The sequence below is a fragment of the Piliocolobus tephrosceles genome, chromosome 9, assembly GCF_002776525.5.
Source record: "Piliocolobus tephrosceles isolate RC106 chromosome 9, ASM277652v3, whole genome shotgun sequence".
NCBI classification, from domain to species: Eukaryota; Metazoa; Chordata; class Mammalia; order Primates; family Cercopithecidae; genus Piliocolobus; species Piliocolobus tephrosceles.
Window position 1 is genome coordinate 39,491,320 of NC_045442.1, and position 27,097 is coordinate 39,518,416.

General features: G+C 40.2%; 1 protein-coding gene and 1 non-coding gene across 4 annotated transcripts in view; one reads left to right on the forward strand and one right to left on the reverse strand.

Moving 5' to 3' along the window:
• PLCE1 (phospholipase C epsilon 1) overlaps positions 1–27,097 on the reverse strand; it is a 348,163-nt gene that overhangs the window by 142,998 nt on the left and 178,068 nt on the right. For all 3 annotated transcript variants that reach the window (XM_023226273.1, XM_031936174.1, XM_023226275.1), the window contains one exon: positions 9,439–9,755. In XM_023226273.1, the coding sequence (XP_023082041.1) occupies positions 9,439–9,755 (317 nt within the window). The remainder of the gene's footprint in view (positions 1–9,438; positions 9,756–27,097) is intronic.
• LOC111552227 lies at positions 22,169–22,275 on the forward strand. The gene has a single exon (XR_002734586.1). It is a non-coding gene; the product is annotated as a U6 spliceosomal RNA (small nuclear RNA).

Genomic DNA, 27,097 nt, shown 5'->3' on the forward strand with positions numbered 1-27,097 from the left:
AGACTGTGTAATGTATAAAGAGTGGAAATTTATTTTCTCATAGTTCTGGAGCCTGGGAGCTCCACAAGGTGCTAACAATTTTGGTTGTTTGGTGAGAGCTGCATCCTCGGAAGGGGACACTGTGTCCTCACATGGCAGAAGGTGAAAGGGCAAGTAAGCTGAATGCTGCATGAAGTCTCTTTTACAAGGGCCGTAATTCCATTGATGATGGAGGAGCCCTCACGGCCTAATCACCTCTTAGAGGTCCCAACTCTTAATCCCATCACAGTGGCAACACCTGAGTTTTGGAGTAAACACATTCAAACCATAGCACCATCACTGCTAAGCGTGTAGGTTTCATGTAAAATAGGAATGAACAGAGAGAGAGGAGGAAAAATATAGTAGAAATGACATGGTCAAGAGAGGAATATAAATAAACTCCTTTAGATTTTGGGGGCAATCTTTCTCAGGCATTTCACACTTAAGGAAACCTCAGAGCCAAGAAGGGACTTGAAAAGCTAAAAATCTGAAATCTGCCTTCTGCCTGGTGCTGTGGAAACGATAAATTATCCCCCATGCTCTAATACTCTCAGACATTGAGATGTTGTTGTCCTCCCCATTTCAATGGCCACAGTCTCCCAGTTAAAAGGAGATGCTGTATTTACAGTATCAGGAAGTTAGCACATAGGTTAAAATCAACAAACAGGTCAACATTTTTACACATATTGAAATCATAAAAAAACTCTGAATCCTATTGCGAGGAAAATGGTTTCATTTAGAGTAAGAGAACCGAGTGGTGGAAAGAAGGTCCCTCAGCTTTTGATTCAAAAGTACCAAGCAGATGAGCCAAGAATGCTGGCTCTGGAAGCCAGAACACCTGGGTTCAATTGTCAGCTCTGAAACCACAGGTTATTCACTTAGTCTCTTTGTGCCTCAGTTTTCTCATCTGTTAAGTGGGGGTGATCACAATAATAAAAAATGGAATTTATTATCGTTAGTTATTCTAATAATGCAGTTATGTTAGTGTTTTTTTTGTTTTGTTTTGTTTTGTTTTTTGTTTTTGTAACTAACATCACACCACTACTGTGTCTTTGGTCCCTAATAAGTGCTTTAAACACGTCATTTATTTGACATGTTCTTTTACTCACATAAAGCATTTGGGGTAGGTATATTATTGGCCCCATTTAAAGATGAGAGATTAGGCTGGTGGCGCTTGCCTGAAATCCCAGCACGTTGGGAGGCCAAGGCAGGTGGATCTCTGGAGCTCAGGAGTTCGAGACCAGCCTGGACAACATGGTGAAATCCCATCTCTACTAAAAATACAAAAATTAGCCGGGCGAGGTGGTGTGCACCTGTAGTCCCAACTATTTGGGAGGCTGAGGTGGGAGGATCGCTTGAGCCTGAGAGGTTGAGGCTGCACTGAGCAAAGATCAGCCACTGCACTCCAGCCTGGGAAACAGAGACCCTGTCTCAAAAAAAAAAAAAAAAAAAAAAAAAACTAAAATCAAAATAAGATAAAGATGAAGGCTTAGGTATCTGGCTTGAGGTTGCACAGCTGGGAATGGTGGATCAGGACCCAGGCAGCCTGACTCCAGAGTGGCACCTGAATGATGTCAAGCCTCCATGCCCCTCTTATTTCTCAGCCCTACGTGTTACTCTGGGTGAGGAAAGCCCTGTGTGGGTGCTGACTGCCAGGAACCATGAGACATGATTTGTTGTCAGTCAGCTCCAGGATGGAAGTGCCACCTACAAATAACCTTGCGCTTAGGATGCCGCCCTGCACAGCTGAGTCTCTGTATTTATTTGCCTACTGTATTGTTTTTAGTAGAGAAATGTCTGGAGTAAAGTATCTGTTACTCCTGGAATGGGCAGTGAAACGTTCCAGGGAAAGAATACAACATCTGCTCTCAGAGGGAGATGTGCTTTGTCAAGGAAAAATGTGATTTTCCAAAGTGAGCTGAAATTTCCCTTACCCTGAGGGGGTTTTTGTCAGCAGTTTATCCTGTGAGTGTTCAGATTCGAGGAAGGAAGTTTGTAAAGCAGCCCTGAACAGATGATTTGCTCTGCTGTCTGCTTTTACAAAAGAGGGGGAAAACTTTGATAGAGATGTTTCTAAACATGGTTCAATATACAAATTCAAAACCAATATTTTTGCTAAAACATTTCAGGTGAAAGAACCTATTTGGACATGACACTGCCTCACATCATTATAACATGCTATGCTTTCTGCTTACTGTGCTGAAATGGTCTTTCCCTGGCTATCACCAGACAGGCTTTTAGATGCTGGAATCTGCCAAAGTGATCATCATTGCTATGAAGTACATAAGGAATTCTGGCTGAAAGCTCAATGGCTCTTCTTTGACCAGATGGTTTATCTATTCTTACTACTCTTTACCAGGAAGTTAAGCTGCACCTTGGCATTCTTTATAGAGAGGATGGCCTTTAAACTGTTGAATTGGCATCTGGTGAAACCTACCAGACAGAAGGAACAAGCAACAACTCATTGTCACTTTGGGCTGCCCAAGTTTATGCGGTAGAGGGAAGCTAACCGATGAATGCTCAGGTTGACCATACAGAATGGGGGAGGGGAAAAGACACCCAGGGCAGAGCCAGGCAGAAGCCTCGTAGAGTCTGCTGGGGTCTCAGTAGAACAGGGGGTCTCAATCTAGGGCTCACGACCTGCGCCCAGACCAGCTGGTCTGAAAAAGGCGCCCTGCTGAATGGTGTTGCCAAGAACGACCCGAGAAGTAAAAACTGCTCTCTTAGGACATAGAAAAAAGTGAACCTGCATATGGCCCCTTGAAAATCACTTTCCAGCCAGAGATATCAATTGTCTGTTACACAAAACAGTGCCTGGAAGTGGTGTGAGTGGTGACAGGTTATGGAGTCAAAAATTTACTCGAGTGATCGATCCCGAGGACGAGCTGTAGATGCAATGAAGGGTTCCAACCCCCAAAATCATCATTGGTGAACAACACAAGAGCAAAGGCCATATTAAGGAGACATGAGGTTTGAGAGCTAGTGACTCAGAACTGTGATGCCAGGATCCTCCCCCTCACTCCACGTTCCACCAAGGTGCTTCTCAGGAAAGTGGGCAGAGGAAGCGAAGGGAGGAAGGATGCCCTGCAATCTCGATTTGCCTCTCCTCTCTTCTCACCTGTATGCGCTAAAGTATGTAATCTTTTCGGTAAAATTGTCTATAAAAATGCCTTTGCATTTCCTCTAGAAAAGATAAAGGGTTTGGGAATTTATTTTAAGAGGAATTTTTAAAAAGTAAGATCAAAAAAGAATGAGGGTAAGCTAGATGCAGGAAGACGAGGAGGGGAAAAAAGAACAAAATGATTTGAGGCTGTCAAAGTGAGAGATTTCGTGGGTGGTCAAGAAGTTAGTCTGCTCCACCTGAAAGGAGAGAGAAAGAACACTAGCTTCTAAGAGCTTTAGATCAGGAATATGACTACAGAGAGGTGTTCAGATTAAGAAAGTTTGGGAAGACCTGTCTCCCACACTAAGCAAAGCAGGATGAAGCCTACCCTCAACACAGATCTTGACTAGCTCTGCCTGAGGACTGACCCCTCCTTGTGCTTCCGTTTCTTTTCAAGGATAAAGAGAGACTGCCTTTAAGAAGTTTCTCTAGTGTGTGCACCAGGAGCAGGAGAAGGGGGAATGGGGAGGAAACATTGCTTCCAAGTCACAATCCAAACTGATTTTAAATGTTTTATCTCCAGGCTTTCATTAATGTAAGCTGAACCTTTTCAGTAATTTCATGGTCGTACTTTGAGTTGCATTTTATAATTACGCAAAACTGCCCAAAAAGCATTAGGAATTTTCTTCCTTTTTCCCGCATTACAGTTAAGTCATTGTGTAGAGAGTTGTTAGAATATAGGAACTTCTAGCTCATAAGCGTGGTTCTGGGGGCAATCTGGAACAAGCTGCCGCCCTAAACCATCAGTCTTGCTCATGACAAAAACTGTCTGATTGTCTTCTTGTCTGGACTGCCTTCCATTTCCTATGAACTTCCCCCTCTGTTCCTCCCATCTCTCAAGATCCAGCGCCAGACTCCAGGGCTCAGTAGAATGAGATCTTGTCACCCACGTGGACACCCCAGCCTTCTCTGTTGGTGCCACTCTCACTGCACTTACTTTCTGCCTTTTTTGGTAGATATTTGTGTCCATGTCTGGTAGCTTCTGGCAGACTTCTATTTACTTTCCTTAGTGCATATCTACCACAGTACACTGCTTCTAAGAAGCGCTGGATTAACTGCATGGATGCATGAGTAAATGCATTCACTTCCTCCCACCCCCAGTGACTACCACCTGCAATGGAGCTAATATTCTCGGTCTTGTCTTTAAGATACTATAATGTTCCAAGGAATATATATCTTCTTTCCGCCGAGGAAAGTGCATTTACTTTGTGTATCCAATTTTGGCAGAATCAAAGTATGGGCTCATAACGTCAATTTTCACCATATACTGCTAATTTCTTAGTTTTAAAAAATACGTCTGACACACCAATGGAAAAAAAGAGAAGACTAGAAAACATTAGGTGCTCAATATGTCTGTTTTTTGAGACAGGGACTCTGTTGCTCAGGCTGAAGCGCAGTAGTACAATCTCGGCTCACTGCAGCCTCGACCTCCCAGGCTCAGACAATCCTCTCACCTCAGCCTCCCAAGTAGCTGGGACCACAGGCATGCACCACCATGCCTGGCTAATTTTTGGTACTTTTTGTAGAGATGGGGTTTTGCTATGTTCCCCAGGCTGGTCTCAAACTCCTGGGCTCAAGCCATCTGCCTGCCTTGGCCTCCCAAAGTGCTGGGATTATAGGTGTGAGCTACTGTGCCCAGCCAATAAGCATGTCTTCAGTGATCTAGCAATCCCACCTCTAGGTATATACCCCAAAGAAAGAAAACCAATCTATCGAAGAGATATCTGCACTCCCATGTTTATTTCAGCACTGTTCACAATAGCCAAGATTTGGAAGCAACCTAAGTGTCCATCAACAAGATGAATAGATAAGAAAATGTAGCACATATATATATAATTCAGCCATAAAAAAGAATGAGATCCTGTCATTTGCAACAACATGAATTGAATTAAAGGTCATTATGTTAAGTGAAATAAGCTAGGCACAAAAAGATAACCTCTGTGTGTTCTCACTTACTTGTGGGAGCTAAAAATTAAAACAATTGAACTCATGGAGACAGAAAGTAGAAGGATGGTTACCACAGGGTGAGAAAGGTAGTAGAGGAGAGTGAGGGAGGAAGTGGGGATAGTTAATGGGTACATACAATAGTTAGAAAAAAATGTAAGATCTAGTATTTGATAGTACAAAAGAGTGACTATAGTCAATAATAATTTAACTGTACATTTAAAAATAACAAAAGGAGTGTAATTGGGTTTTCTTAATACAAGGGATAAGTGCTTGAGATGATGGATACCCTAATTACTCTGTTGTAATTACACATTGTATGCCTGTACTAAAATATCCTCTATATCCCATAAATATATACACCTACTATGTACCCACAAAAATTAAAACTAAAAAATTCAAATAAATAAATGTCTTGAGTGAATGAATGAAGGAATGAATGAATGAAGGAGTGATGGCAGGAACCTAGATAATGGGAAACTGGATAAAAATAGAAACAGAAAGAGAAGTAGAAAAAGGATAGACACACAGGAGATTTAGAAAAGGAGTAAAAAGATAGGGAGGGAAGAGGGAAAGGAGACCCAAGTCTAATTAAATTCTCAATTAGCAAGCCAGGTTTTACTACAGACTTGAACCTGATAATTTAACAAGAGAGAAACAGCTGGGTGAGAAGAGATAGACTTTGAAGAAAGATCTGGATTCTGATATCCACTCAGCTACTTAGACAAGTGACTCAATCTCTCTGAACTCACTGCTTAAATTTTTTTTTCTATTTTGAAGTAATTTTAGATTTACAGAAAAGTTGCAAAAGAGTACAGAGAGTTCTTGTACACCCTTCACTCAGCTTCCTCTAATGTTAGCATCTTTCATAATCATAGCACAACTGTCAAAACCAGGGAATTAACATTGATACAATCATACTAACTAAACTATACGCCTCAGAGTTTCTCCAGTTTTTCCATTAATGTCTTTTTCTAGTCCAAAATCCACTAGGATCCCACACTGCATTTAGTTGTTACGTCTCCTGGTCTCCTCTAGCCTTTAATAGTTCCTCAATTTTTTCTTACCTTTTATGACCTTGATGCTTTTTGAAGAGTAGAATGTCTTTCAATTTAGAGTTGCCTGATATTTTTTTCATTACTAGATTTATGCAGTGTGTTTTTGGCAAGAACACCATAGAGATGAAGTCCTGCCTTTCTCAGGGCACCATATCAGGACGCATATGTTGGTATGTCTCATTACTAATCATGTCAGCCTTGATCGCTTGGTCAAGCCAATGTCTACCGGGTTTCTCCACTGTTCTATTTTGCCTTTGTATTAATAAATACCTTGTGGAGAGATGCTTTGAGACTATTTGCAAATATCCTATTTCTAATCAAACTTACTTTTGCCCAATAATTTTAGAATTCATCAGTGGTTCTTGCCTGTGACAGTTAATTACTGTAGTGTTCTAATGATGATTTTCTATTTTTCTAATTCTTTCTGCATTTATTAATTGAAATTTTTCTATAAGTAATTGCTGTCCCTACTCCCCAACCCCACCACACTGATTTATTTGTATCAGTATGGATTCAAAAATATTTATTTTTACTCTATGGGCCATAATCCAACACTATCATTATTTATTTTGTTGCCTAAGCTTCACTTTCTTCTTCTGCAAGACAGGGATGATGACAACTGGTCATAAGAATTGAATGAGATTTTAAAAAATGTAAAAATGTCCAGTCCAGAGCATCTATTAAATAAATGCAAACTCCATTTCTTCCTTTTCTTTACCGTCTGTAAAGCCACGCTAATTTGAAGGCAAGGCCATCCAAAATAGGTGAAAAATCTGAATTGGAAAATTCTCTTTTGATGGTATACAAAAGAACTAGAAATTAGCTATTCCAGTCATGTTTAGTAGCGATCATTTGGGATTTGCCTATGTAAGACTGATTTTTAATCAGCATACCCATAATTAGTATGAAAATAGATGCTTGAGAATACTTGAAACAGACTGTTCTCTTAAGTAGTTTAAGTGTTTTCCCAGAAATCTTGTTTACGTTCTGAAGTTGCTTAGCTAAACTATTTTCAGAGATAGTCCAAAGTCTGCCTCTACCCAGCTGTAGGTCATATCATCACTAACTCTGAATTAGTGAAATCACTGATTTGTCTTTGATTCCCAAGGTTATGGAAGTGAATGGAAGAAATCCAAGTTTAATTTAAAATTAGATTTTTAAAGTTTTGGTAATTCACTTTTAAGTTCAGGTGGAAATGTAAAAATAAAGACAAGATAGGATCCTAAGGATGTGAGAGTGGGTAGATCTGGAAGTTTAAAATAATTCATGAAATACAGTGAAATCCACTAATAAAATCACTCAGTTTACTGGAACTTTCATTTTTCCATCCCATTTTTATCAGTAAGGAAAATCAAGAACATCAGGAGATTTATTTTTAAAAACAACTTCGGGGCAGTGAGGTTTGCAAGCTCTCAGTGGACTCCCAGAGATTCTGTCAGAGATTCTGTCTTACTCAGTTTGGGGTGGGACCAGGAATCTGCAGTTTTAGCAGGCACCACCCGCCAATGCAATCCTGCTGCAGGTGGGAAACAGCATCCTATAGTCGTTCGAAGCCCAGGCTTCAGGGCCCGACTATGTGGGATTAAACCAAAATCGCCACCTACCACTTGTGTAATCTTGGGAAAATCACTTCATCTCCACATACTTCAGTTTCCCATTGATAAGACGGGGCTTATGACAACATCTGTCTCCCAAGGTTGTTGTAAGGAGCAAGTAAGTGGTACATATAAAATGGTTAGCACAGTAGTGCCAGATAGACTGGTGTTCAGGACATGTCTGGATATAGAACTGCTTGAGCTCAGCCTCTTACCCTTGCTGTATTCATGGACCTTATCATGGTCACTGACATTTACAACCATCATCAGGATTTTGATTTGCAAGCTATGGAGGCTGCAAAGTGAGCTACAGTTAGAAAATGTTTTGTGTTTTTTTCTAAAGATGGTGTCTCGCTCTGTCACCCAGGCTGGAGTACAATGACATGATCCTAGCTCACTGAAGCTTCTAACCTTCTGGGCTAAGGGATCCTCTGGTCTCAGCCTCCACAGTAGCTGAGACTATAGGCATGCACCACCATGCCCAGATAATTTTTAAATTTGTATGGACAAGGTCTTGCTATTTTGCTCAGTCTGGTCTTGAACTCCCAGCCTCAAGCGATCCTCCTGCCTAAAGCACCGGGATTACAGGCATGAGCCACTGCACCTGGCCAGAAAGTGTTTAAGTAACAAAGGCTGACAGATCCTCAGCCAATCAGAGATACACATGATTCAGAATAGGAATATCCTGTTAGCATTAGGTAGCGTTTACTAAATGACCAAAATAGGCAACTACTATATCTGTGTTCAGCCAACTAACAACCAAAAAACATACTGATTAAAATTTTGTGATTGAATACACAAAACAAAAGAAATTAAGTCTAAAACATAACATGTAGAATAGAAAACTCTGGGTGTGGGTTACATTACTAAGAGAAAGTGCCTTCTAAGCCCAAGAGTGCAGTCAGCCCGACCCCAGCACTGCATGGAGACTCCCTGCTCCTTCCTGCCGCTCTTCCCTGCCCCAGGGCCATAGAGATGTCAGCCAGTGGCTCTTGATCTCCCAGTGAGTCTCTAGACACCCACACAATGACTTTGTCCTAAGTATTCCCAGACTCCAGTCACACCTGTCTTCTTCAGAACTAGCTTCCGATGTGGTCTCAGAGGCTTTGGAGTGACATTCTGGGGCTGAGGATCTTCATGGGATGCAGAGAGAGAACCGAGGTGATTCACTGTCCCTCAGTGAATTGCCCCCTGGTTGCTGCCTCTCTGCTGACCTAGGTGTTTCTGCTGAGGGAGTCCTAATAATAGAAGGGGGTCAGGGGGTTGGTTATACGAATGTGGTCAGGGATCATGCTGTCAAGACTCAAAATTGAGACATGTGGTTTTAAAAGCATCTTTGGGAAGGAGGGGTTGGTGGGGGAGAGGAAGGGGTTGGAGATTGGCATTCTGGGTGCCCAAAGGGACTAGGATTGGTGGACTGGGTAATGCTATGGAATGGAGTTGAGATCAATTAGGCTTAAGGGCAAGTTGGGGTACAGTGAGAGGAAGGATTGCAATGTGATGTCTGTCTCTTTGCCTGGAAAGAAAAACAGCCATCATGGAAGTGGCAAGACAGAGTGAAATGAGACACATCAGGACAGACAAACCTAGAAGGGGAGGTATGCTTGAAAATCACTTATGGGTGAGTCAAATACCAAGACATCAAAAAGTGGCTTCTTACCTCATTAAACCTCATCACCAGATCTTCAAGGGCATTGTGCTCTCCATTCTGAGTGGTAAGAATCGATGCTGAGATGGATGCTTTGAGGCAGGGCAGGGACCTCTGGCATTCGGGAGTGCCCAAGTCCCGTGTTAAGAAGCAAAGGTAGTCGACCGGCAAGACCCTGCGGTAAATACTCTGCTCCTGCTCCATCAGGATGCTGGCGACTTCCTCTGGGAACTGGATGAGAGGCTGCAGATCGATCAGCTCCTTGCTGATCCCAGCTGAACTTGAAGGGAGGGTGTTGGAATTGGCCACAGAGGGGCCTGGCTGGCGTTCTAAAACAAAGCAACAGAAGTCGTGGTTACACCAAATCTGGTGTCTCCTGCAACAGATATTTACTTGAGAGCCATTCCAAATCTTCTATGTTCTTTAACCAAATCCCCTGCTTAGTGAAGAGTTCTGTACTATTTTTCTTTCTTGTTACAAAGACCTTTCTGATATTTGCCCTGTCTGTCATCTAGTCACCTAATGAGGTGGGAGTGGAGTGGCAGTGGTGGTGGTGGTAGGGTTGTTTTTTTCCATTTTCAGAAGCAGCATTAATCTAGCACATCATTCCCCAACCAGTTTACTATACTTTTTAAAATACCATTTGCCTCCTTATCCTCCTTTGCTAACTACCATCAGAGTGACATGAAATGAGGGTGAGTATAAGCATAGCGAACTTAAATGGAAGAGGAAAGAAGGCTATGGGGTGAGGAATATGGATATGCATATTATGTGTAAATGGGCAGGACACCTGGGGACCCAGAGACTCTCTGGACAAAAGGTTTCAAAATGTCATGGTATTCTCTGCCAACCCTTCACCTCCAAAGAGTGACTTTGATTTCATTGATATCTATTTGGGGGTTTGCAAGAACAGAACCATCTACAGACTTAAGAAAGGAATAGGTAATAAGGAGATGTATCTAAATAAATAAATCTTACTCCTGGCCCACAACTGGTAGCAAGAAGGTGACAGAGAGATGCAGGAGAGAAGGTGGCAGTGCATGAGATGGAAGTACCAGAGTGGGGGATGCCTAGGCTCAAAATGATTCCTGTAATTAGAGACACCACACTTGCCTTCTCTTTGACACCCTCCCAGGCTGTCTCTTAACTTCGTACCTGTAACTCATTCATTCAACAGACGGAAAGTCTATGATGAGCCCTAGAACAGAGTTTTCCAAAGTATGATCTCTAGAATACTGGCATTTGCAAGAAAAAACAATTTTGTGGTCACCTGAGTTGGGGAAATGTCACATATTCATGTCACTCATTCTCTTCCTGGAAATACCTGTCATCCAGCCCGGACACTGGCTAACAGCAAAGTTTGTAAGGATGACTTCCTTCACATTCAGACCTCAATATTCTCTGACTCTTTTCTAAATCTCCGTTGCAGAAAACTTTGGAATTATCACTCCAAACTGCTTCATGTCTGTATTATTAAACTCCGAAGTCATCATCCCTGAATTTGACTTCTTTCTTCCCTTCTATTCTCTCTAGTAAAACTTCTCTGTCCTCAGCAAACTTCTAGTTCCTTGGCCTTGGTCTGGTGCCGTGATAAGCATTTTAGCTGGCACTCACCAGCCAGAGATTCCCTAAGAAGACAACTTGACTTTCCACCACAGGCACATCCCAATCCCCAATGCTGGGCAGACTCAAACCACCCATTCCTTGGCTTCTGGGCTGCTGTATGATGACACTGACAAGTATGCTACTTAGTGATGGGGCTGTTGCTAATTCCTGTTATCTAACTTCAGCTAGGCCCTCAGTGTGGCTCAAAGTTGACACAAACTTATTTATTTTTTCCTAAACAACTCACTATCCTCTCTTCTATTCTCCTCACACTCCCAAACCTGTGTTTGCTTTCCTTACAGTCATTCGACTGCTTCTTAACTATGCTGTGACAGTGTAGATCGTGTCAGAAACTTCTTCAATTCAGATGCCTTACATTTACTCCATCTTCTGCTTACCTGAAAATGGCATGTGCTTCCTCCTCTGCAAGGCCCATCCAGGTTTGTGATTAAATCTACCTTTGTCTCTTCCAGAACTTGCTTCAGTGGTTATCTCCACCTTTAATCCCTCACTTTCTACTGACTTCTTTGCACACCAAAATGTTCAGTTTCCTTTTTCCTTAAAAACTAACAAATAGGACATCCCTTATCCTTTAAACGCCAAATCCTCTCTCTCTTTCCCTTCACTACGTACCTTCTACACCAGGTAGCCCACAGTCCCTAATTCCTTCTTCCATGAGTATGGTCACTATATCTTCTGATCAAAAAATCAGGCCATCCTCTCTGTCCAAATTACTAAACCATTGAGGACATGGGACAGAAAAATGGAAACCAGGTTGGTTCTGGTTGACTCTAAGCATTTTAATACATCTTTTGGACCAAGTTACCAAAAATCTTCTGCAGCAAAAAATGGAGACTATCAAATTATATTTGGTTTTATCTAAGCTCATATTAAAAAAAATTAAAATCAAGTTGGAGATTAAATCTACCCTACATGACCTCCCTCTCTAACTTTCTGAATAGAAACTGACTAAGTTTCCTGAAAATTGAATCTGAATGTGACTTGATGAAAGAGGCCAACTGAAATTTCTAGATACTGATAATTTATACACAGTGGAATTGGCCAAATATAGGAACTCTTCTGAGAAGTAACCAACTCTAAGACATGATCTCAAACTATAGCACTCTGCAGAGGAAATAAAAAGAACTCCAGTCACTTCTCTAATATATAAGAGAAGAGATAATGTAATATAATATGCAAATAATGTAAGATAAGATGTCATATGGGAAACTGCAATATATCTTGAGATATGAATCACATGCTGTTACAATGAATGACACGTCTAGTGACTGGTGGGAAATAGCAATAAGAAAGACCCAAATAAATGAAAGAATAAAAAGAAACCTGGTCATTGTAACCCTAATAAATCTGGCAGTCCCAATATAAGCATGTATCTCAGTATAAGTATAACATCACACTCAAAGGAACACAAATTGAATGCTAGAAGCTTTGAAACAATGTTGACCTTTCATGTAGGTTTCCTTAAAGCTGGATTACTCAGGGATTTCATATCATGTACCACGAAAAACATCCCAGAAGTCTTCTTGGGGCATAATTCTTTGCCTTCTAAGTTCCATACTTTTAGCAGCTGTTAAAAACACTACACCATGGAATACTATGCAGCCATAAAAAAGGATGAGTTCGTGTCCTTTGCAGGGACATGGATGCAGCTGGAAACCATCATTCTCAGCAAACTATCACAAGAACAGAAAACCAAATACCGCATGTTCTCACTCATAGGTGGGAATTGAACAATGAGATCACTTGGACACAGGAAGGGGACATCACATACTGGGTCCTATTGTGGGGAGGGGGGAGAGGGGAGGGATAGCATTAGGAGATATACCTAATGTAAATGATGAGTTAGTGGGTGCAGCACACCACCATGGCACGTGTATAGATATGTAACAAACCTGCACGTTGTGCACATGTACCCTAGAACTTAAAGTATAATAATAATAAAAATAATAATAATTTAATAAAAAAGAAACAAACAAAAAAACACTTCCCACTTTCCCTCATCCTTGTTGAGCTCTCCTTATTATGTCCTCTTTCCTCTTCACATGACACATTGCCCTAGGGCTCAGCTGAAACTCACCTCTGAGCCTTGCTCTCTAACAACATGGGCCACTGGAAGATGGATTAAAAACTGAATAGTTCTAGGACCCCTAGTCCTTCCTCATCATCCATGAAGCAAAGTTCATAAAGCCCACTGGACACTGTGGCTCTTCTCTTTTTAAGAAGTGTCTGGTGAATAAAATTACCCACCTCATTGTTTGCTCTCAGTCCCATATTCTTCAGTTAATAGTTATTCTAGGCCAGGCATGGTGGCTCACTCTTGTAATCCTAGCACTTTGGGAGGCCGAGGCTGGCAGATCACTTGAGGCCAGGAGTTCGAGGCCAGCCTGGCAAACATGATGAAACCCTGTCTCTACTAAAAATACAAAAAATTAGCCAGGCATGGCAGTGAGCACCTGTAATCCCAGCTACTCGGGAGGTTGAGACAGGAGAATCACTTGAATCCGGGAGGCTGAGGGTGCACCATCACACGCCAGCCTGGGCAACAAGAGTGAAACTCCGTCTCAAAAAAAGCAAAAAAAAAAGTTATTCTACAGAAGAGTAAGGCTGTATTAGTTCCTTTTCACACTGCTTGAAAGAACTACTGGAGACTGAGTAATTTATAAAGGAAAGTGGTTTAATTGACTCACAGTTCTGCATGGCTGGGGAGCCCTCAGGAAACTGACAATCATGGCAGAAGGTGAAGGCGAAGCAAGGCACATCTTACATGGTGGCAGGAGAGAGAGAGAGGACGAGGGTGGGGGGAAGCGCCACACTTTAAAACCATCAGGTCTCATGAGAACTCACTCACTATCATGAGAACAGCAAGGGAGAAATCTGCCCCCATGATCCAATCATCTCCCACCAGGCCTCTACTCTGACAAGTGGGGATTACAATTTGAGATGAGATTTGGGTGGGGACATGAGTCAAACCATATTGAAGACTGTATCTTTAGATACTGTCACAGTCTAGAAATATTTACCATGAGACACAGTAACTTCACATTCTGATTCTCCGCTCAAAAATAAAGTTTCCTGTTCCAAGTGCTTTATATAGATTAATTCAGGACATAGATAGTATTATTGGCCATATTTTATTCATAAGAGAGCTAAGGCTCACATAAGGTCATATAAGCAGTAAGTCAGAGAGCTGGGATTTGAGCGGGATCTATTTGACTCAAGAGCTCATGTTCCTGATCACTCAGGATATTGCCACATTGGCATTCTGGTTTATAGATGCATCTCAAGTGATTTAATTCAGAATAAATCAATTACTGTGTTAGTTTACTCGGAGTGATCTGATAAAATAACCTCTTCAAACTCCAAAGTTAAAGATTTGACCAAGAGGGTAAACAGTTTCCTTCCTTGGTCAGCCTGGAACCATTACTTCAACCACTACAACTATGTGATAACGCGTAGCACATAGAAACTCAGAAACTCAGAAACTCAGAAGCACACTCTCCTTTCCTTCCCATGAGTTCACATGAATGTTCCTATACTTTAAATCAGTATTTTCTAAAGTGTGTCACACTCAATTTATGCAAAGCACAGTTTCTTAGTTAGTAATCTAGGGAACTACTGGGTTAAACAAAGTTAAACAGGCTTTTTTTTTTTTTTAAACTGCAGGACTTCTCAAAGCCATTAATAATTCCCACGAGGGGAATATAGTGTCATAGCACATAGCACATCCTCAACCTTGTTGTCTGTCTCTATATCATTTACATGGGGATTACAGTGTCTTCAGAATGTTTCTCATCATACTCAGAGATTCTCATTGGGGGAAATGAAGCATGAGGAGTTTGTGAGGTTGGTGGTTCCAAGGAGGCTTACTTCGCCATGTGGCTGGAATCCTATGTAAAGATAGAAGCAGGGGAGAGATTATGGATTATTTAGGAATTTGTAAATTATTTCCCATGGCTGAATGCTATATTAAGAGAGATGGAGCATCACTGTAGAAAACCAGGAAGGAAGCTTTATTTTCTAGAAAGCACTAGAGAACAGGTGTGGCTCATGAAGAAACAAAGGCAGATGCGGGTGATGGGAGGATGAAAACACATATGCATCCTAGATTTTTTGGTCTCCGGGTCAACCTAGACATCATTCCACCTTGAGGGAGGGGAATCCCAGGCCAAGTCTTTGCTTGAGGGATACTGCTCTGAGAAGCTGGAGCACCACTATAGAGCCCTCTTGCCACCACACAGAGTCCTCCCTTCCCTTCCCCTCCCCTCTCCTCTCTGTTCTTGCAGGTGATAGTCAGCCTCTGACCTCAGCTATAAGCTGCCATTCCCAGAAGCTATCCATAAATTGCAGAGCCCAGAAATACCAGGTAGGGCCAAGGCATAAGCCTTTAAATCTGATGAGCATTTTCCACTTAATGCCTTGGGGTACAGTGCCTTTGGGGAACCCCTTCCCCTAGGGTTAGTAGTTTCTAAAAATGGTTGTTCAGATCCTGATCCCCCCAAGAGCCCTGGGCTTGGGCTAGAGTCCAGCAAAACCTGCCATTTCCCATTTCTTTCTTTCTTTTATTTATTTTTTGCTTTTTGGTCCCTATGAAAAGTAAAAGCATTTTTTCTTGCTATGCCCCAGATGAAAATCCAGAGTTTATAAGATAATCTCAAAGAATCCTGCATTATGTAAGGGAGTCATGACAGGTAGCCATTGCTAATTTTAGTTTTTTTTTTTTTTAATAAAACTTGAGTTCAGTTGTTACATGAATTGCCCAAAAATCCAGCTTGTGAGTGGTCAGCCCCAGAATTGGCAAAAGCTAAGAGAGAACCTGAAGTTTCTGGCTTCTGGCCCAGTCCTCTGTGTTACCCCAAGCTGAGCCTGGGTTATACTGGGCATGCTCAGTGTCCAAGGGCTGGCATTATTAGCTGCCAATACATCTGAATGGGTTTCAGAAATGTTAAGGAGAAATTCATTCATTAAGAGTGCCTAGCATGGGCCAGGCACGGCGGCTCACGCCTGTAATCCCAGCACTTTGGGAGGTCGAGGCGGGTGGATCACGAGGTCAGGAGATCGAGACCATCCTGGCAAACACGGTGAAACCCTGTCTCTACCAAAAATACAAAAAAAAAAATTGGCCGGGCGTGGTGGTGGGCATCTGTAGTCCCAGCTTCTCAGGAGGCTGAGGCAGGAGAATGGCGTGAACCCGGGAGGCGGCGTAGCTTGCAGTGAGTGAGCGGAGATCGCGCCACTGCCCTCCAGCCTGGGTGACAGAGCAAGACTCTCTCTCAAAAAAAAAAAAAAAAAAAAAAAAAAAAAAAGAGTGCCTACTATGTGCCAGGCTTTGTATTCAGCTATCCTGATGTTGAAATTTAGTGAACAAGAGCAAAGTTTTGTTCATACGGAACACCTAGGAAAGGAGATAAACAATAAGCACAGTAAATGAGTAATGATGCATATGAGAAAGTGATAAAATTGCTATGGTGAAAATCAAACAGGGTTCCAGGATGTGGGTAGGGAAGCTGTAGTGTTACATAGCATATATCTTTTTTTTTTTTTTTTTTTGAGATGATGTCTTGCTGTGTCGCCCAGGCTGGAGTGCAGTGGCATGAACCTCTGCCTCCCGGTTCAAGCGATTCTCCAGCCTCAGTCTCCCAAGTAGCCGGGATTACAGGCATGTGTCACCATGCCCAGCTAATACTTGCATTTTTTAGTAGAGACAGGGTTTCTCCAGGCTGGTCTTGAACTCCTGCCCTCAGGTGATCCACCAGCCTCGGCCTCCCAAAGTGCTAGGATTACAGGTGTGAGCTACTGTGCCCAGCCCACATAGCATATCTTAACTAGACTGTTAGTGATTGTCTCACGTTTTCTGCAAAAGTGGGCAAAACTTCCCCCTCCAAGGTGCCCTTGGCTTGGTCATCATCACCCTTTCTCATGTCTCAATGGTAGCGATTACTTGAGCTCTTAGTCGTCACCATTTATTAGCCCTTTGTGTTAAGTAACACATTTAATTCTCACAGCGAACCCTGTATGGTGATGTGATTATCCCCCTGCTATAGACGATAAAACACAGGTCAGAAACGTTAAACATTTTGCTTAAAGGCACCCTGCTATTGAGAGACAGGGCTGAAATTTAATTGCAGCTCTGACTCCAAAAATCTGCCCTCTGTTACGCTCAGCATTTTGAGGCATCCTTTGCAGAGGAGACATATTTCTAAACACACACACACACACACACACACACACACACACACACACAAAGTTTTTTCTCTTCTGGGTAGAGAATGGAGTTGAAGAGTTAGGTAGGAATACCTTACAGGATTCTGACTTTAGAAGGCATCTCCTCCCCAAGCCAGCTGAGCAACCTTCTGATCGTGACTTTAAATTATATCCTATCAAAACCTGGGAGAATCTCCATGTGCCTATGTGTCAGAAACTTTATCTTTCATTCTCATTCCATGTGAGGGTGGTGAAATGGGCACAAGCTTTCTTGAGAGGCAAAACAAAATTTTAAGCATGTGTATTCTTTGTACTAGAAATCTTGCTTCTATGATATTATCCAACAGAAACTCTTGCAAAAATATAGACCAAGTGAGGTAAATTTATATGTGCTGAAATTGAATTTATTTCACAAAATATTGAGGACAAAAAAGCAAGTTGAGAACAACGGAATCTTATCCTATTGAGGGAAAAAATAATTTTGTAAATATAGGTATATGTTGCATATCCTGTCCAGTGCACACCAAATAATAGTGTATCTCTTACACAGTTCTGTTTTGCTCAACTTTTTTGTAATGTACATATGACAGTACTTTTAAAAATAGTTCAAAATGGGCTGTGCCTAGTGGCTCACACCTGTAATCCCAGCACTTTGGGATCACCTGATGTCAGGAGGTGGAGACCAGCCTTGCCAACATGGTGAAATCCCGTCTCTACCAAAAATACAAAAAGAGGCCAGGTGAGGTGGTGGGCACCTGTAATCCCAGCTACTTGGGAGGCTGAGGCACAAGAATCACTTGAACCCAGGAGGCAGAGGTTGCAGTGAGCCGAGATGACACCACTGCATTCCAGCCTGGGTAACAGAGTGAGACTCCGTCTCAAAAAACAAAACAAAACAAAACAAAACAAAACAAAACAAAACAAAACAATATCCAAAAAATTCAAGGCAACAAAATCTCAATCTTCTCATGCTCAAAAAATTGGTTCAGCTTTTGGCCTGTTCAGATTTTTTTCCCAATATATATGGTAATATTGTTTTTTTTTAAAGTTATTTTAAGTTACAATTAGAGAAGAAAGTAGGAAAAACTTATTTTATCTACTCTATCCATTTTCCTTTGCTTTGAATTAATTTTGTAGACTTTTTTAAAGTATTAGATTCTCAATTGCACATTTAATAGTCCTTTAGTGGTGCAATTCTAATTACATAAAATAAGACAGAGAGAGAAGAACATTGATTTCTTCTTATAGAAGATTCAGAGCTGACTTAAATACACTAAATCTCAGGAAGAGCTGAAAATTGCTTTCAACAGGGAAGCGATGGGTTTAGAAAAAGGTTAGTTAATTGGTGATTTTATCTTATTATCTGTTATTGGTTTTCAAAGTAACAAAATCAATCTTGCAACAAATGTGTCTGACTTGTCCTGAACATTACATGAAAAACATGAGCTCACAAAATCAATGAAGCATATTACTTCTAAGTCAGTACTTAAAAGAGAAAAAAAAACCCAATATATTCAGACTGAGAGTTAAGACATATTTAGATGAAACAATCTACCAGACAGAAGAGCCTTAGAGCAAAAAGAAAAAAGTTGACAGAATCTCCATTAATAAAAAAGCAACTTTTGCTCACTGTGCAAAACGTAGAAAATATAAAGAAGTATAAAGAAGAAAATTTGCAGGAGGCTGAGGCGGGAGAATCGCTTAAACCCAGGAGGCGGAGGTTGTGGTGAGCCGAGATCGCGCCACTGCACTCCAGCCTGGGCAACAAGAGCGAAACTCCATCTCAAAAAAAAAGAAGAAAATTTAAAATAATAATCTCATACCCAGAGGTAATCTCTGCTAATATTTTTGTTGTTGCATTTCATATTTATCTATAAATACACGCAATATTCACAAAATTAGGATCAGAGAACACATTCTTTTCTAGCTTAAAAAAACTCTATAATGCACTTTCCCCCCAACTCTGAGGCTATTCTTGTAATATTAGATTTTTGATGGCTCTTTATGTTATATTTACAGCTTTTTACCATTATAATAACACTGTGATAAACAATCTTGTCAATATAACTTTATCTGTGCTTACTATGTTAAATAACATTGAAAGAGAAAAATTCCCTACCCACATTGGGAAATTTCCAGGGAACAGCATTTTCTCATCTATTCCTTTTATGGCACATTAACTAACTATTTTATGAATATCTGTCACTGATCACTCATCTATTTCTGATTACATTGGGTAAAAAAGAATATGTGAGTCAAAATTCATATGGTAAGTTGTAATAGTATGTTGTCTCATATAGGGGAAGATGGCATTACTGACTCAAAGTTTACAAGAGGGGGAACTCTGGAGTGTTTTTGGTGACAATCTGATGCCTTCTTACCCAGCAGCACAGTCCTGAGGTATGGCTGACCTTCTAGATATGGAATGGTTTCAAAACGCAGCCTAAGCAGGCAATCTGAGCCCCAAAGTCTGACCTGGGTGAACTATTTAAACAACACTAATTATTCTGAAAGGATTCTGTGTCTCTGTTTTATAACAATCAGCAACCATCATCATAAATAAATTATAATATTATTTAACATATAATAATATAACATCCCAGTACTTACAATGTGCCAGGAATTGCATTAAAGCTCTCTACTGAGATCTCACTCTATCTTCACAACCACTCTTTGTAGACAGCACAGCACCCCATGATGTTATTATTCCCATTAGCAGATGGGAACACAATTAAAGAACTTGCTCAACATCACACTGAGATAAGTAATGGAACCAGTGCCACATCGGTCCAACACCAAAGTCCAGCATCTTGAAATCACCAGTCTACACTGACTCGAAGGTTTTCTTCCTTTTAGTCTCAGTACACAAATGACAATCAGAGGGTGAAAGAGGCAGGACTCGGGCTGAATGCCTGAATTGGAAGGAACTACAGGGAGAGCTGGGATGAATTTTCCACACTTTACACATCAGAAAACCATGCCTCTGAGCTTCTTGCCCAAGCTTCTTGCCCAGGGTCACAGAGCTGATTAGTGGCAAAGATGGACCAGAACTTGGGGACCCTGACTCCCAGTCCAGGGCATTGTCTCCATACTCTACTGCTTCCCTTACTGGTGTGGTTAGGATCTCAGGTGCTGTAAGCTCCTGCGGGCAGCTCCCCCAGAGTAGAAGTAGAGTGGGATCTTGGGACTAATATGTGTGATCGCAGCCCAGCTCAGTTGCTGACTTGCTTCATGACCTTGGATATGTTTTAAACGACTATGGGTATGTCACAGTGATGATGGGGAAATTAAAACAAGAAAATGCACGTAAATGTTTACTACATATTCAGCCCTCAATAGTCAGTCATCTTATTATCATCATTAATTTAACATTTGCAAGAGGAAGAAGGAATTCTGGGGCCTTTCATCTTAGAAGCTCAATGAGGAGACTCAGTCATATTTCCAACCATTTCAGGCTATGGAAACTTTTGCTTTGTTTTTATAACCTGCAACTTGCACCCTTTGGTGTGGTGCCCACAATAATAAAAAGAAAATATTTTTTAAGATCCCAAGTGATACCTCACTTACTCTTATAAAAAGAAATGTCTGTATCATCTTGCCACACACTGTACTAATAAATCCCCTAACGGAAAAAAGACCCCGCTCCCCCAAAACACCAAAAAAAGGCTGTTCTTAACTCTTCAGCTCTTCCCTTTATGAATAGAATATGTGTGACATTAAAAAAATATATATATATATTTGGTCTCTGCTCCCAGTTCCTGACATAGGGCTCCTAAAACTCTAGGAGCATCTTTTTTTCCTCATATATGGTCCTAAATCCCTTGGAGTTTCCTAGTGATAGGAGTGTCTTTCGTTCTAATGAGGTAACTCTTGGTGGGCTCCTGGATAGCTTCAAGATGAGGGCTGCGCACCAGAAAAACCAAGGCATGATGACAAGCTTGGAACTTTAAGCCCCACCCACCATCCTCTGGGGAGGGGAAAGGAACTGAAGACTGACTAAATTAATCACGCTGAGGTGATGAAGCCTCAATAAAAATTCCTCAACTATGAGGTACACAGAGCTTCTGGGTGAATGAACACAAGGAGGTGCTGGGAAGGTGGTCACCCAGAGAGGGTATGGAATCTCCACACCTCTTTCCCCACACGTTGCTCTATGCACCTCTTCATCTGGCTGTTCATTTGCGTCCTTTATCATAAACTGGTAAAGTAAGTAAAGTGTTTCCCTGAGTTCTGTGAGTCCATTAGAGCAAATGATTGAACCTCAGAAGAGAGTCATGAAGACCCCCATTTGTAGCCAATTTGGTCAGAAATACCAAAGGCCCAGGACTTGTGATTGGTGTCTGAAGTGGGAGCAGTCCTGTGGCACTGAGCCCCTACTTAACCCGTGGTGTCTGATGCTAGCTCCGGGTGGAAAATGTCAGAATTGTGTTATAAAACACCCAGTTGGTGTCAGGAGAGACAGAGAATAGATTGTTGGTGTGGAAAACCCCCACACATTTGGTGTCGGAAGTGTTGTGAGTGTAGAGGAAACAGTTTTTTTTTTTTTTTTTTCTGTTAATATTCACATCCTTTCCACTGTGGCATTATTATCACACCCCATCAAGATGTCAGAACATTCTCAGAGTTAAATTCTTTCATGCTAAAACACTGCTGAGCTATTTATGTCCATTCTTTTTTTAAACTGAGATATAATTCACATGCCGTAACATTTATTTTCTAGGCTGGGCACAGTAGCTCGCATCTATAATCCCAGCACTTTGAGAGGCTGAGGTGGGAGGGGCACCTGAGCCCAGGAGTTTGAGACTGCAGTGGGCTATGATTGCGCCACCACACTTCAGCCTGGGCGACAGAGTGAGACCCTGTCTCTCTTTTTTTTTTTAACTTTCTAAAGTGTACAGTTTAAAGTATACAATTTATGCTCACTTCAGCAGCATATATACTAAAATTGGAATGATACAGAGAAGATTAGCATGGCCCCTGTGCAAGGATGACATATACATTTGTGAAGCATTCTGTATTTTTTAAAAAACAAGAACAAAAAAAATAAAGTGTACAATTCAGTGGTTTTTAGTATATTCAGAGTTGTGTAACTATCACCGTAATCAATTTCAGAACATGTAGATCACCTTCTAAAACAGGTAACCCTGTATATGTTGGCCATCACTCCATTCCCCCAGTCCCTCTCATCCAGGCCCTGACAACTACTAGTCTACCTTCTATCCCTAAGGATTTGCCCCATGCTGGACATTTCATATAATGGGATCATAGAATATGTGGCCTTTTGTGTCTGGCTTCTTTCACTCAGCATAATGATTTAAAGGTTTATCAATGTTGTAATATGTATGACTACTTCATTTCTTTTTAATAGCTGAATAATATTCCATTGTATGTATACACCACATTTTGTTTATTCATCAGTTGATGGACATTTGTATTGTTTACATTTTTGGGCTGTTATGAATAATGTTATTATGAGCATTTGGATAAAATTTTTGTGTGAATGTATATTTTCACTTCTCTTGGACATATAACTAGTAGTGGATTGTTGGATCATATGATAACTCCTACGTTTAGCATTTGGAAGACATTCCAATTGTTTCCTACAGGGGTTGTACCAATTTAAGTTCCCACCAGCAATGATTGGGGCTTCAATTTCCCTGCATCCTTGTCAACACTAGTTTTCTTTTTACTTTTTTTTCCCCAATTATCTATCCTAGTGGGTGAAGTGGTACCTTATAGTTTTAAATATATACATAGTTTTAAATATATATAAATATATATATTAAGTATATAATTTTAAATACATATAAATATATAGTTTTAAATATATAGTTATATATATTTATATAAATAAATAAATATAAATATAAATATAAATATAAATATAAATATATATATATATATATATAGAGAGAGAGAGAGAGAGAGAGACAGGGGTCTTGCAATGTTGACTGGGCTGGGCTTGAACTCCTAGCCTCAAGCAATCTTCCCACCTTGGCCTCCTAAAATGTTTGGATTAGAGGCATGAGTCACCATGCCCGTCCTGTACTTTGTGGTTTTGATGTTAACGTTCCTAATGACTAATGATGCTGTGCATCTTTTCATGTGCTTAATGGCCATTTGTACATTTTCTTTAGAGAAATGCCTATTCAAGTCCTTTGCCCATTTTTGAATTGTGTTGTTGGGTTTTCTGTTGTTGAATTTTAGTTCTCTATATATTCTGGCTATTAACCTCTTATTATATATGTGATTTGCAAATACTTTCTCCCATTCTGTAGGTTGCCTTTTTACTCTGTTGATAGTGTCCTTTGATGCAGAAAAGTTTTTAATTCCAATTTATCTATTTTTTTCGTTTGTTACCTGTACCTTTGGTATATATCCAAGAAATCATTGCCAGACCCAATATCGTGAAGCTTTTCTTCTCTACATTTTCTATGAATTTTATAGTTCTAGGTCTTCTGTGTAGGTCTTTGATTCATTCTGAGTTAACTTTTATACATGGTGCAAGGTAAGGATCCAACTTCATTGTTTGGCATGTGGATATCCAGTTTCCCCAGAACCATTTACTGGAAGGCTTGTTCCTTCCCCACTGAATGGTTTTGGCATCTTTGTTAAAAATTATTTGACCATATATGTTAGAGTTTATTTTTGGGCTCTGTATTCTATTCCATCGGTCTTTACGTCTGTCTTTATGCCTGTATCACAATATTTTGGTTACTACAGCTCTGTAGTAAGTTTTGAAATGAGAAATCTTTTAAAAAATTATTTTGGCTATTCTGGGCTCCCTGTTCATTCCTGCAAAAAAGACAGGTTGAATTCTATACAGATTGTACTTAATTCTACAGATTGCTTTGCAAATATATTGCCATTCGAACAATGCTAAATCTTCTATTTCATGAATACAGGATGTCTTTCCATTCATTTAGGTCTTTAACAATTTCTTTCAACAATATCTTGTAGTTTTCAATATATAATAAAGTCTTGCACTTTTTTTGTTAAATTTATTCCTAAGTATTTGCTTCGTTTTCATACTACTATAAATGGATTTTTTTCTTGATTTCATTTTTGGATTGTTAATGGCTGGTTTATAGAAATATATCAGATCTTGTATGCTGCAACCTTGCTGAACTCATTTATTAATTCTAATAGTGTTTTAGTGTATTCCTTAGGATTTTATATGTATGAGTACATCATCTGATAATAGAAATGGTTTTACTTCTTCTTTTCCTATCTGGATTCCTTTTATTTATTTTTGTTGCCTAACTGCCCTGGCTAGAACTGACAGTACATCATTTTTGGTTCTTGATCTTAGGTGGAAAGTTTTCAGTCTTTCACCAGTATGCGTGATGTTAGCTGTGGGCTTTGCATAGATGCACTTTATCAGGTTGGGGAAGTTCCTTTCTATTTTTATTTTGTTGAGTGTTTTTTTCATAAAAAGATGTTGGATTTTGTGAAATGGTTTTTCTATGTCTATTGAGATGTCCATGTGGTTTTTGTCCATTGTTCTAGTAATGTGATATATTGCATTGATTGATTTTCATGTTTAACTCTACATTCATTTTTATATGAATATATTCCATGTTTAAGTATGGTCTAACTGAGAAGAGCTTTGTACAAGACCAACAGACATTTACTGTCGTTTTGCAATTCTGGCTCTAACTTGGACCTGTATTTTGGACAAGAACAGATGGTAAACTGCAACGTGACTGTAACCATGACTTCATATCATAAACAATCTGATATTTTTAAAAATTACGTTTGGTTCAAAGAAAGAAAATATATATTTTGAAAGTAATGTTGAACATGCACCTTTTATTTTTGTTTGTTATTATAATCACATTTTCAACCTTTGATGATATGAGTATCAATTAAAATAGCTCTACGACCTAAAACCAGTGCATGGTATTTCTGATTTTGAACATACTATTGCAGAAATAACCTGTACCAGACTTTGGGTAGGTCAAGTCACTTAAGTTAATGAGAAAAACACATATGGACTTGGAATTTTTTTCCCCTATAAAAGGCAGCAGTAATAATGATACTGATAAAATTATTTACTAACATTTACAGAATGTGCTGCTTAGCTATCTAAGTACATTACTTGAAAATTTTTATTTAAGTATCTTATTCAATTCTATCAGCAACTCCGTGGCTGATGTATAATTAGTATTCCATTTTATAGATGAGGAAACTCAGAGATGTTAAGTAACTTGTCCAAATATTCACAGGTAGTTAACTAATGAGGCCAGAATTCTGAATCACATGCGGGTGACTCCAAAGCCCAGGCTTTTAACCATTTGTTGTAGTTTGGGTACCAGAGTTTAAATTATGAGGGAACTCATAATTGTTCATTTTCCCTTTTCAACTGAAATGGGACCAAAACCTAGAAGGTCATAGATTTGCAGCATTCCACTTGTTGAGCAAATGCTATTACACATTTAGTACTCATTGTGTACTTACTATGTGGATTCCACCTATGCGATGTATCTAATCTAGCAATAAACAAGGTTGTATAGGAACTGTTTTATATTTAACTATGCAGTTAATAAGTTTTTAAGCTACGTTTGATGATTTAAGTAGAAAATCTTTGTTGACAAAGTCAAACCCACTTCTGCTGTCCAGAAGCTCTTTAGTTTAATTAAGTCCTATTTGTCTATTTTTGTTTTTGTTGCATTTGCTTTTGAGGACTTAGTCATAAATTTTTCACCTAGGCCAACAGCCAGAGAGTTTTTCCTAGGTTTTCTTCGAGGACTTTTATAGTTTGAGGTCTTACATTTAAGTCTTTAATCCATCTTGAGTTAATTTTTGTATATGGTGAGAGGTAGGGGGTCCAGTTCCATTCTTCTTTATATGGCTAGCCAGTCAAACCCACTTCTCATAGGAACAAAACGACTATGCTAAAGTGTCTAGTGATTCATTTTGGGATACTATGACTGGGTGTGTTAAAATCACCACAGAGTTGTTTTGTGGAGGGGGCTTGGGAAACTACAACTTTAAGCCCAACTCCAAGGACCTTCTTTGAGTCTTGGCTCAGGACACTACCTTATTGTGGCTTTCTTCTTAACTCTCCAGCCATGGTGCTCATTTCTGGCCCCCTTGCAACCTTTCAGCCTGAAAGTTCTCAGTCCTTTGCATACCCCTCTCTCATCCTAAGAAAGCTCACCTCAAGTTGTAACCATCACAGTTAAGCACATGGCTTATAAATGTGTGACTCTGGTTTTGACCTCTCGCCCCAATAAAATCCTAATGCTCCTGTTGGCATTCTACTTGAATGTCCCAGCATCTCAAAGTCAAGATATCCAAACTCGATCTAACTTTTCACGTTCTTTTTATAGCACAACCTTCATTTCCCCAGGACCAAAATCTTGGAGGTATTTGTTATTCTTTCATGTCTTGGGCTAAGTTTGCATCCATTTGCCCACCAGTTGTCTTGAAAATTGGTCCCTTCATGTATATTCTCATTGCTTTCCCTTGACTTCCACCCAAGTGAGTATTTGCAACAAGCCCCTGATTGTCCTATGCTGTGAAAGACCAAGGGGAGTCCTTATGGAATCCACTATTGGCCAAAGTCCAGGGGATTAGATGGGCTGTTTGGCCTTGTGAGAGATGATTTCCATCATGGCAGTGGGAGGTGGGAGGATGGAGGCCAGCCCAATTAGACATGTAAAGAAAATGCACATGAATGATACAGGTCTGGGGGAGACCTCAAATTTCCTTCCTGAGGTCAGTTTCTTTCTGATTTGGTATAAAACAGTTTTGGACATGGAGGAACAGCTGCTGACCTCTCTCTGGAGAGCCTGAGCAATACAGACAAAGGAGGTGTTGGCCCCCACAGCTGACCATG